At 39.0% G+C, this 12,469-nt stretch overlaps 2 gene segments (V, D, J or C); both read left to right on the top strand.

Moving 5' to 3' along the window:
- Window positions 1–2,499: 2,499 nt before the first annotated feature.
- On the top strand, window positions 2,500–3,057 carry LOC113129638 (T cell receptor alpha variable 9-2-like; the record flags this gene model as incomplete). The annotated part of the segment is given in 2 exon segments: window positions 2,500–2,688; window positions 2,771–3,057. Coding segments are annotated over 2 exon segments (441 nt in total), but the record flags the coding sequence as incomplete, so codon positions are not given.
- Window positions 3,058–3,300: 243 nt separating this feature from the next.
- Window positions 3,301–5,980, top strand: LOC113129616 (T cell receptor alpha variable 12-3-like). The segment is given in 3 exon segments: window positions 3,301–3,355; window positions 3,532–3,817; window positions 5,968–5,980. Coding segments are annotated over 3 exon segments (339 nt in total).
- Window positions 5,981–12,469: the final 6,489 nt, after the last annotated feature.

Here is a 12,469-nt window from a genome sequence, read left to right as displayed (position 1 = left end):
AGTCCCACTGTGAGATTCATTCAATATCTAAAGCAAACACAACACAGATACTGTCTGTAAGATGCTCTCACTGCAATGCTGTGGAATATTTTCTCTTGTTCTGATCATACTAAAAGGTAGGTTACAGCAGGAATCAGACATGAGACCCAAACCTGAGCTTTACCGCTATGGGTCACTTTCAGTTTGTCAGTCTGTACAAACTCTACTGTGGACACTGACTTCAGTTCCTGCTTTGGTCTGTTTGTACGTCTGTTATTGTGTTTGTTCATTTTTGTTGTTCAAATTGTTAAAATCTGAACTAAAATATAGAAAACTCAGGAATCATGAAAACCACTGGAACAGACTATCAGAGTTTAGTATCATCTTTAACAACATTCATCTCTTCCTTCAGGTGTCGGCTGTGAAGATCTGAGTCCAGTCAACAAAGAAGAGTTCAGTTTAGAAGACAGCACTGTCACTCTGTCCTACAAATACCCCAAACTGTCAGCTGGTGATTATTTCTTCTGGTATCGCCAATATCCAGTAAAACCACCAGAGTTCCTCATCTCACACTCTGCTTCAGGACAAGTATTTAATAATCTAGTTCCTGGACTGAAGGTCAAAGTGCATGAAAAGCAAATCAGCATGAACATCTCCTCTGCTGCAGTGTCTGACTCTGCTGTGTACTACTGTGCTGTGCAGCCCACAGTGACAGGAAACACCAAAACTCTGTACAAAAACCTTTGAATGACATGTTTTAATAAAAAGCTGATTTAGGATTGTTAAATAAAGGTTAACAATTAAAATCACTCTGAACCACAACAATACGCATTCAAACTATTTAAAAATACTATATATCTACAAGATTTAAAGAATAAAAACTACTAGAGGAACAAGAGATATTAAACTAAAAGACACAGGGACAGGGAGAGCACTCCAGAGACGGGGGGCAATGCAACTACATCCTCTATAGTCCGTGGTAGTGAAACGTGCGGATGGTGTGGAAAGAAGAGCCATAGTGGAAGAACAAGAGTATATGATCGTAGGACCTTTGAAAGGTAAGGTGGTGCAAGGTTATGAAGGGCTTTAATAGTAAGGAGGAGAATTTTAATCAAGCAATCAACACGATATTGATGGGAAGACAATGAAACTGTTGAAGAGTGGGGGTGATGTTGTGTGGTGGGAGTTTCGGTTATAATATGAGCAGTAGATTTTTGAACCGGTTGAAGGTTATGAAGAAGAGTTTGAGAGGTTGAATTTGGTGCCCAGCAGAAGAACTTCAGTCTTATTACTATTAAGCTTTAGAATGTTTAAAGTAAACCACAATTTTATTTCATGTAAACAATTAGTAAGACAGGTCGGTGGAACAGCAGAGTCAGGCTTGGTGGAGAAATAAAGTCATGTATCGTCTGCATAGCAGTGCAAGTGAATACCAAATTCCCTGAAATCTGGGCAAGGGGGAGGAATCAGATTAAAAACAAGACAGGGCCTGGGAAAGAGCCTCATGGACCAATACTAGTGACAGGATAGGGCTGTGAACAAAATGTTTTTAGTTGAATAAAATGGACACGATTGGAGCTGTATGAAGTAAACCAGGTGAGAGGAATACCAGTAATGCCAATAGCTGCTAAGGGGTCCCATAATATATAATGTGAAACAGAGACAAAAGCAAGACCAGAATGGTTAACAGCCCATCATAAGCAGCCATTAGCAGATCATTAGTGACCTTCACCAAGACCATTTCAGTGCTGTGTTTGGGACAAAACCCAGACTGAAATGATTCAAACTAATTCTTGTCATCAAGATGAGCATAAACCTGGGCTGCAGCTGCGACCTTTTCCAAAATTTTTGAGATAAATGTCAAGTGAGAAATTGGACAAAAGTTTTTAAGGTTGTTGGGGTCAGCACCTGGTTTCTTGAGAACTGGAATTACAGCAGCTCCGTTAAAGGATGATGGAATTAGTCCCGTGATCAAAGAAGAGTGGATAATGCAGGTACTATAGAGGTAAAAAGTGTTAACATATTTATGGCAGGGTGTGAGCAGGGACTTTCTTTATCAAGAGCCGGTGGAGAGGCCTGTACCACTTTCTTGTTGATTACCTTAGTAGGTCGTTAAAAGTTTTAGAGCCATAAATTCCCAAAAGGGTACAAGTCTTTCCTCAATCGTGGAATATGAACATAATTCTGCTGCTTTAGGTCCACTACAGCTTCTAGATAACGTCAACTAAGAATCTTGAGACACAACCCAGCACCCTGACCCACCTGTTGATTTCTGTCCCTAAATGAAGCCCAGGTGAGAGAGTCTGAGCTCAGGAACATCAAAGTGAGAAAAGCTGCAGGTCCAGATGGCATCACCTCCAGGCTCCTCAAGTCCTAAACAATTAGCTATATCATGTTATGATAATAAACAGAGGCTGCCAGATCATGTGTAAAAGAAATTCTATTTCATTGCATCATTTTGGTAATTTCTCGATATATCACAGTTTATGATGAGAGAGTTAAGGAGTCACATGGACACAAACACTGTTTGTCAGAGCTGTGAGAGAAAGGAGGAAATGATTAAAGGAGGAGCAAAACCTGGACTCAGCAGAGAAAAGACAAATGTTCACAGTGAAGCTTCATCCAACAACAGTCAGATTCTCTTTGTGTTTAAGATGCTGTCAGGGAACTTCAGCCTGTTTCTGACTTTGATTCTGCTCACAATAAGAGGTAGGTGACATTTTCAATATTAACAGAGTTTTACTGACAAACCTTGAGCATCATAAAGTTACAGAGTTATGTCTTCCTTCAGGTGTCGGCTGTGAAGATCTGACTCCAGTCAACAATGAAAAGTTCAGTGTAGAAGACAGCACCGTCACTCTGTCCTACAAATACTCCAGACAAGCAACTAGTGAAAATTTCTTCTGGTATCGCCAATATCCAGGAAAACCACCAGAGTTCCTTTTGTCTCACACAGGAACAGGAATGAAACTAAATGAGGAGGTCTATGGACTGGAATTTAAAGTGAGTGAAGATAAAACCCAGATGGATCTGCAGATCTCCTCTGCTGCAGTGTCTGACTCTGCTGTGTACTACTGTGCTGTGCAGCCCACAGTGACAGGAAACACCAAAACTCTGTACAAAAAACTTTGGAGCAAAGACAACACAATACTCCACAACATCCACCAGAGGGAGACAAACACTGTTAAACTTCAGTGGTTTGTTGCAGGAAGTCAAAGCCCAATCAGCTTGATGCTGAGGAGAAGAGCAGTGCAGCAGACACTGTTTAGTTGTTTCATTCTACTGCAGTGGAAGAACACTGTTCATCTGCTGTCTGACTTCAACAACTCCAAAGACATGTTGCTTTACTTCTTTCTCTTTTTATCTCACTTTATAGGTGAGTTTGACCACAAACAGGCGTCTCATTCAACCTGTTGATGTAAACAACATATTCATCTGATTAGTCAAGAACTTTTTAATGATCACATGTGAAAGAGTCAAGAACCTGGGTTCAGGTTCCTGATGTTAGAACCTCTTTCAGATTAACTGACATGAAAATTGCTCATTTTGCAGCCATGGGTTCTATGAACAGCGTCAAACCAGAAAGAACAGAAGAAGCTGTTGCAGAGGGAAGAAACATCAACCTGACCTGTACATATGAGGGAGCTATCTACAGCATCCAGTGGTACCGACAATACCAGAGATCCAGACCAGAGTTCCTGCTCTACATCACTGAGGGAAAACTGATTCATCCAGTTCGTTCAGATTTCTCCGCTCACATTAACTCAAAAGAGAAACAAGTGGATCTGGAGATCAAGTCTGCTGCAGTGTCTGACTCTGCTGTGTACTACTGTGCTCTGGAGCCCACAGTGACAGGAAACACAAAAACTCTGTACAAAAACCTTTGAAGCAAAGACAACACAATACTCCACAACATCCACCAGAGGGAGATACACACTGTTAAACTTCAGTGGTTTGTTGCAGGAAGTCAAAGCACAATCAGCTTGATGCTGAGTAAAACAATAAGTAATAACTTAAAGTCCATCCATCCATCCATCTTCTATACCCGCTTTTCCTGGTTCAGGGTCACTGTTTATGGCCCTAAAAACAAACCCAGTAACTTCAAAACAATTCTAAAATGAACCATCTGTCAGAGAAGAGAAGCCAAAAGCTGGGATATGCACTCAAATTTACAAATATTTGTTGGAAGTCGAGCTGCTGCATTCTGAACCATTTGGAGACAAGAAAGGGACAACTGATTGACGCATTGCAGTAATCAAATCTAGTAATAAATTATTAAACTTCAGAAATGACTTCACCTTGCTTAGCAACCTCAGGTGGAGGAAGCTCGATTTCACTACTAAATTAATCAGTTTATCAAATTTCACTGAGATTTAAAACATCAGCCATATTCTTAGGTTGGAGAGACAGTGGAAAAATGCCTGGTAAGACATATCTCTCATGGCTTTAGAAGGTAAATGAATCTGAATATCATCAGCAGAGCAATGAAAAGAGAGGCCCTGTTTCTTAAAGACAGATTCCAGTGGAAGCATGTGCAAATAAAACTAAAAGGGACCAAGGACAGACCCTTGAGGGACACCACAGGAGAGGGGTTGAAGAAGATGAGTAGTTATCAATATTTACAGCAAAACTTTATAGGTGAGATAAGACCTAAAGCAGTTAATCATACCCACATATTCCCACACATGGTTCCAGACATTATTATTCCTCAGTGCCACTGTCACTTAAAAAAAGACTGAAGTTGGGTAAAAACAATGTTCTCTAAAACCTTTGACATAAAAGACAACTGGGATACAGGTCTATAATTGGAGAGCACAGAAGGATGTAGATTGGTCTTTGTAAGCAGAGGCTGTGCCAGAGCTCTTTTTAAATGCTGCTGGGACTACCCATGTAGTCAGAGATACATGAATTAACACTAAGAAACAAGACCCGACAGATTCAAAAACATCCGTGAATAGACGTGTTGGGATTACATCTAGAGAACAATAAGAATGTTTCTTGTGCTGTACCACCTCTGATAGAACAGACAAAAGATTCTGGTTCAACTGATTGAAGACAGCTGAAGACAGAGGGACATCAACTAAAACAGAGGAGGTGGCACTAAAACATTGCATAATGTTAGTTATCATGTCCCTAAAAATAATTAATCACCTCAGGAACAGCAGGCCTTATCTGTCACCACCAACCACAATATGATCAATATGGACAATTTTCCAATACAGTCACTGTCTCACTACAAAAAAGAAGCAAAAGAGCTAATGTGAATTTTATTGAGCTACATGAAACTGAACACATTAAGATACTGACTCAGAATGAAACAGACAGAGATTCTCAGACTGCTCTAATAAGAAAGAGGTAATAGTTTGTCTAAAGACCACAACCGTAAGAAGTCTTAAGAACTACACACTGGTGCTGTAAACAGCTGATGGAGGTTCATCCTTACCAACTTCTGTCCTTTGGTGAGACTGAGTATGGATCCACTACACTTTGGAGTGAACTAAGAGTCTGTGCAGACCCTGGATGTATATCTAAATAACCAATATAGTGTTATCTTATCTAATCTTGTTTCAACCTGTGAAAAGGTGATTCATCCTTTGAACCAACACAGCTACCTTTTTGAGTAGATATATCAGAAAATCCCTCTTCAACTGATCCAAAATACTGCTGCCAGTCTGGTACCAGACAGAAGGGTAACAGAGAAAACACAGATGTAAGAGGAGACAGAGATTCAGGGAGGAGCTAATCTGGAACTGAACTATAGAAGAGAGGAACTTCCATATTCAACAGAGTTCAAGGCACAAACCAGAAACATTATCTTCATTCAACATGCTGCCATTGGACTGTTATGTACTTTCTCTACTGTTACTATTGTTTCTAAGAGGTTTGTAAGATTGTGCATAAAGAAGTTCAGTTCCAGTGTTACCTGAATGTGATTTCTGGATTGAGGACTTTCCCAACATGTTATAACAGAGATATGTTTCCCTTCAGGTGTTGGCTGTGAAGATCTGACTCCAGTCAACAATGAAAAGTTCAGTTTAGAAGACAGCACTGTCACTCTGTCCTACAAATACTCCAGACCAGAAACTGGTGTCGCCAATATCCAGTAAAACCACCAGAGTTCCTTTTGTCTCACACAGGAACAGGGATGAAACTAAAAGAGGAGGTCTCTGGACTGGATTTTAAAATGAGTGAGGATAAAACCCAGATGGATCTGCAGATCTCCTCTGCTGCAGTGACAGACTCTGCTCTGTACTACTGTGCTGTGAGGCCCACAGTGACAGCAAACCCACAGTCTCTGTACAAAAACACAAGCTGACACACTGACAAGCTGCTGGAAGCCTTTTTTCCACACTGTTGAAGTCAACGGTTTACCTCCACTAGAGGGCCACATCATCAAGTAGGCGGTGCACTACTTCTGCCCTGTGTTCAACCGTTGTGTCAATAAGAACAATTCTCAGACTGAATGTTGAACATCAGCTAGTTTCTCCTGTTCATTTCAACCTGCTTGGACAGATGGAACATTGGCTGTGGATTATTCTTGCTGCTCTTTGCTTTGGTAAGATAGAAAGTACAACATGTTTTATCCTCAAACATTTGAACACATCACTGAGCTGACATCAGCCCTTTTTATGGTTCACACTGACAATGATCCCTAAAAATCAGATTCATTCTACATGTCTATGTATCTGTCTCTTTGCCAGGTAACTCTTTAAACCTGCTGATTGTTCTGCTTTCATCAATCATCTTCATTGATCCATCTCTTCCTCTGCATGTTCTGTTCTTCCCCAGAGAGTAAAGGAGAAGACAGAGTGATCCAGCCAACAGGAGATGTCATTGCTGCTGAAGGAGACACAGCCACACTGGGTTGTACTTTTGAGACCAGTGCTACATCTTACTACTTATTCTGGTATAAACAAGAAGAAAATAACTTTCCTAAGTATATTTTGCGACGTACCACTTTTGGATCAGAAGACAATGATCCAGACTTTCAGAAAGACAGATTTAATGCTGAAATCAACAAGACATCAGTTCCTCTGAAGATCCAGAAGCTTCAGCTGTCTGACTCTGCTGTGTACTACTGTGCTCTGCAGCCCACAGTGACAGGAAACACCAAAACTCTGTACAAAAACCTTTGGAGCAAAGACAACACAATACACCACAACATCCACCAGAGGGAGACACACACTGTTAAACTTCAGTGGTTTGTTGCAGGAAGTCAAAGCACAATCAGCTTGATGCTGAGGAGAAGAGCTGTGCAGCAGACACTATTTAGTTGTTTCATTCTACTGCAGTGGAAGAACACTGTTCATCTGCTGTCTGACTTCAACAACTCCAAAGACATGTTGCTTTACTTCTTTCTCTTTTTATCTTACTTCATAGGTGAGTTTGACCACAAACAGGCGTCTCATTCAACCTCGCAATGAATTTGTCTTTGTCAGGAAGTCCTGGTCAACAGTTTGTGTCCACAGAGTAACACTGTACACTGACATTTTCCACTGTCTTCTCCTCTCAGCCTCATGGACAATGTTCGTCTAATGGCTTCATTTTTCTTTACTTTTTCCAGGACTAACAGCTGGAGACACAATCTCTCTTGTAGAAGATGAAGTCACTGGAAGAGAAGGAGAATCTGTCAAACTCACATGTCGCTATCAAACAGCTGCAACTGGTGTCTTTCTTTACTGGTACAAACATCATTCAGACCTGGAAGCTCCTCAGTTTATACTCTGGAAAGGAGCCAAAGGAAACACAGGTCAATATATTCCTGATAATCGATATGAATCCCAAACATCAGCTACATCAACTGAACTGACCATAAAGAGTCTAACCCTGGCAGACACAGCTCTCTACTACTGTGCTCTAGAAACACAGTGATACAAAGTGTAGAAGAGTCTGTACAAAAACCTGAACACAGATATCTGACTACTCTTCAAAGAGGAGGGAAGTGGGATTCAAACCACAGCTTCATATCAGATTTATTCTGCTCATTCCTGTTTGATCAGAGTCCCTGTGGTTACAGCTGCTAATGAAACACTGGGGGAGGATTCACATCAGCAGCAAATCCACATCAATGACAATGACAGAATATATTCTCTTTTGCAGCCCCAACCTTCCCCAGTTTCTAGTTTCTGGTTTTGACTCTCTGACACCTCATGTCAAAAACCTGGCGGTGACCTTAGACAATAACTTAAACTTCCATAAACAAATTAATTCTGTTGTCAATGGAAGCTTTTTTCAGCTATGCCTCTTTGCAAAGGATTAAGTCCTTTCTGAACCACAGTGACCTAGAGAAGCAATTCACGCTTTCATTAGATCCCGACTAGATTATTGCAACGCTCTTTGTGTTTGCAATAACCAAGCTGGCATCCATCACTTACAACTTGTTCAGAATGCTGCGGCCCGCTTGCTGACTAACACCAAAAAGTATGATCATATCTCCCCGATCCTGTATTCCCTCCACTGGCTCCTCGTATGATTGGAAATTCTTTTTAAGCCTCTGTTTACTTTCAGGTACCATATTCCATAATTGTGAACCTTTTACTAAAAAAGATGACATAGTAGTTCTTTGAACTCTACAAATTCCACATACTGCTCCTCGGGTCTTCACACCATCACTATTATATTTTTGTATCAGCTGACAAATAACATTTGGGGCGAGGTCATTTATACTCTTCAATATAATTTTTTTGAATGAAAACTTCAAAAAATTATCAAAACTTAGGAAATTATACTTTTGAAGAATTTGACAATGATGCCATCTCATTGATTTCTGATCCATTACTTTTAAGGTTTGTTTGTATAATGCCATTATGGGCTTGATAACTTATTCGGAGACCTGGCCCAGACAATCACACAGTAGGACATATGTGATAGAATCATAGCATGCATATATATTTGAGCTGCTTTGACAGATACACATGGTCTTATTATACGAAGAGTTTAAATTTGTCTTAATAATCTTAGCCATTTTCCCAATATCAAACATCAAACTTGAGTTTAGAGTCTACAATGACCCCTAGATACTTAAAATCACTCGCTTCCTCACTTTCCTTTTGGTCAATTTTGATTTTAAATGTATCCTGGCCTTTGTTCTTTAATGAAAAACACATTGAAACTGTTTTAGTATAATTTAATGTTAAACAGTTATCCTGGAGCCACTTGGAGACACTAGCCAGCTGCCTGATTAACATCACTGCAGCCTGACTTGGAGTTTCTGCTGTTACATATACAATTGTGTCATCTGCATACATTTGGCAACCAGCCTCTGTGCAACTTTCAGATAGATCATTTATATATAAACAGAAAAGCAAAGGACCCAATACTGAACCTTGTGGTACACCTAGTTTATATTTTAGAAGTGATGACTTCACACAGTTGATTTTAACACGTTACTGCCTGCAATCCAGGTATGACTTAAACCAGTTTAAAGCTTGTTGAGAAAAGTTAAATTGTTTAATTTATTTATAGGTACTTCATGGTTCACAGTATCAAATGCCTTTTTAAAGTCTAGAAACACTGCTCCCACTACTTTTCCCTGATCCAAAGTACTTTTGATGACATATAGCCATTTCTTTTGAATAATCTGGTCAAAATCCAAATTGTTTGGGATTTAAAAGTTGATTTTTTTTCCAGATATTTCATTAGTTGTTCAGCCACTAACTTTTCAAGAACTTTAGAGATTACTGGTATAAGTGAGATGGGTCTATAATTACATGTGTCATCAGTTTCTCCAGACTTAAAAACTGGGGTCAGAACAGCCGTTTTAAAATTTTGTGGGAACTCGCCAGTTTTAATAGATAGGTTGACCAAATGTAGTATTGGCTTTATCAATGTTTCACTCTGTTTTTTTAATAAAATAAGTGTCAATACCAAATATATCTTTGGCTTTTGAACTATTTAGTTGATTAATAATTCTATGGGTTTTGCCTTTCTCAACTGATTTAAGAAAAAGAAGTGTTAAATTCATTAGCAGTTTCCATAGCATCAGTAATGACTTTTCCATTTATATTCAGTTTAGTTATACCTTTACTTTGACTGTATTTCTGATTGATTAATTTATTCAAATGCTTCCAAATAAGTGAACTATTGCCCCACAAATCAGCAAACAACTGCATAAAATAAGCTGACTTTGCTTTTCTCAGTTCATTAACCACTTTATTCCTTAAGCTTTTAAACATAAGTCAATCTGTTTGCATTTTTGTTAATATGGATTTTTTCAATGTAAGGTCCCTCTTTTTCATTAGTTGAAGAATATAACTGTTTATCCAAGGCAAAGAAGCTTTTCTCCAATTACTTTTAGAGAGACATGTAAACTTATGGATTGTATTTACAAGTGTGTCCATCAGTAAATTACAACACTCATTTAGGTTTTCAGTTTGTAATGTGTTTGTAATCATTCTCATTTTCAAACTGAGGCATTTTATACTTGGGAATTCCTGTATGTTGGCTATCAATTCTGGGTCCAAAAGGACAACTCTGTAATCGTTGTTTTGTTCATTTCCTGACAATCAGCGTCATATTACGATCAGAAAACCTGTTAACAGATTGTATGTTTAGTAATTCACTCTGGTTTGTTTTTAAAAATTAAATCAGAAGTTTTTGTTTCTTACTGCTATCCAACCAATTTATGTTAAAATCTCTGTGTGGCAATTACAGTTTACACAATTCATCAAAATCACAATGAAAAGAACCATTATAAGAAGGTGGATTATATAAAACCATAATATTAAAATTCATTTTAGTTGACAGCACTACATTTAAGATTAGACATTCCAACCCAAACGTATCCAATTCAATCACAGAACATTTAAAAATATCTCTGATGTCGACCATTACCCCACTTCCTTTTCCACACAGTCTGTCTTTTCTGTAACATGTATAACCAGGGACATCAATCATATTTGTAGAAATAATAGTATTTAGCCAGGTTTCACTCAGAGCTAAGGAGTCCAAGTTGGAATCATTCAGTAAATGTTGGACTTCATCTCTTTTCGATAAGACACTGTATTTTAAGATGGCTTCCAAAAGAGTTGACCCTTTGGTTTTGTCTTCGGATCCCAGATTACCTTTGCATGATTCACTGTTTGAAAATATTTCAGTTCTTTGTGCTTATGTGTTGCATATCCAAAAATTCCTTTAACAATATATGGTTGTGGTGAGGCATTTTCTGTGGTTTCCTGATATGATGCAAAGATGCAAAGTTCACTGTTTTCCACTACTGCTGTTCCAGCAATGACTGTATTTGGATTAAATTCCACGAAGGAATGACTGTGCTGTGCGAGGTCTTGTAAAGGCCATTTCCCCACCATGTACGTTCAATTGTTCCCACTGCAGAGGTCCCTCAGTCCACAGATCTAGGTGGGTGTCTGTTAAAGGAGTTCTTGATCTTTTTGCCAGCAGGTCAAATAGATATCATGACATCCATGTCCATAAAAGTTGTGTTTGGTATCGAATCATGGGTGAAGCATGGACAGGAATAATTGGTGTTTCCTCATCAGACAGACTCAGGTATTGTCCAAGTGGAACACAAAGAAACCACGAACAAATTAGCCATGTAGTGACATACCTTTTGTTCCTATTGCAGCTTGTTTTTTCTCTTTGGTCATAGTTTTGTGGATTGTATATTTCCTTTGAACTGGAATGTAGTAGTGGTTTAACCAGATGGACCATCAGTAATTGGAGATGCCCTAAACAAATCAGCCATGTGCAGTTATATCCTTTGTCTCTGGTACTGTGATATGGAACTGGAAATCTGGGGGTTTTTGCCAGATGATTGTTGATTTCTTGCACACCAGAATAAAATTGTTGATAAATATAAACCTGATGAGAAACAGTATTTGGTTTCACATTGTGAAATGACGATGAAGGAGATCTTAAATCTTGACTCTTGAACAACGAAGCAGAAACAAAGTGTTTTTGCTGCATCACTGTGTTACCAATGTTTTACTGTAAACTCTGATTCATAATTAGGCTATAATGACTGACACTTTACTTCTGTATGTTTATGTCATGTTCATGTTTCATACTGACAACAGTCAGAATTTCTGTGCACTGTGCAGCAGTCTGGGTGATCTGTTTTCTCAGGAAGTTGTTTCTCTCCAGATTCATTCAGGTGATTTTCCTGCAGATTCCTGCTTCAGTCTGAGCTTCTTGGATGATGAGGCTGCAGCATCACTGTCATTTCTAAAGCTTCCATCAGCCTGAATGGAAACAGAGCACAGCAAGAGGAGGAGCTACACAACTGAATATGAAAGGCTTCATTTTGGAACTGAAGAGCTGCTGTCTTCTCTCTGTTGTTCATTCAGTCCAAGTGAAAATGATGCTGCTGCTTTTCATTTGGATGCTGATGGTCTCCTTTCATACTGGTAAGTCAACTCTAACTGGAGAAAGTGGTGAAGATACAGAAACATTCCTGAGCAGTTTTCTAACAGTGTGTTCAGCTTCAAGAAACCTAAGTTTCATGATGAAACATATTTTTGTTCTTTTCAGGATC

The sequence above is a fragment of the Mastacembelus armatus genome, unplaced genomic scaffold (assembly GCF_900324485.2).
Source record: "Mastacembelus armatus unplaced genomic scaffold, fMasArm1.2, whole genome shotgun sequence".
In the NCBI taxonomy this organism is placed as follows: Eukaryota; Metazoa; Chordata; class Actinopteri; order Synbranchiformes; family Mastacembelidae; genus Mastacembelus; species Mastacembelus armatus.
Note: the sequence above shows the minus strand (reverse complement) of the source record. Positions and strands in the feature narration are given on the sequence as shown.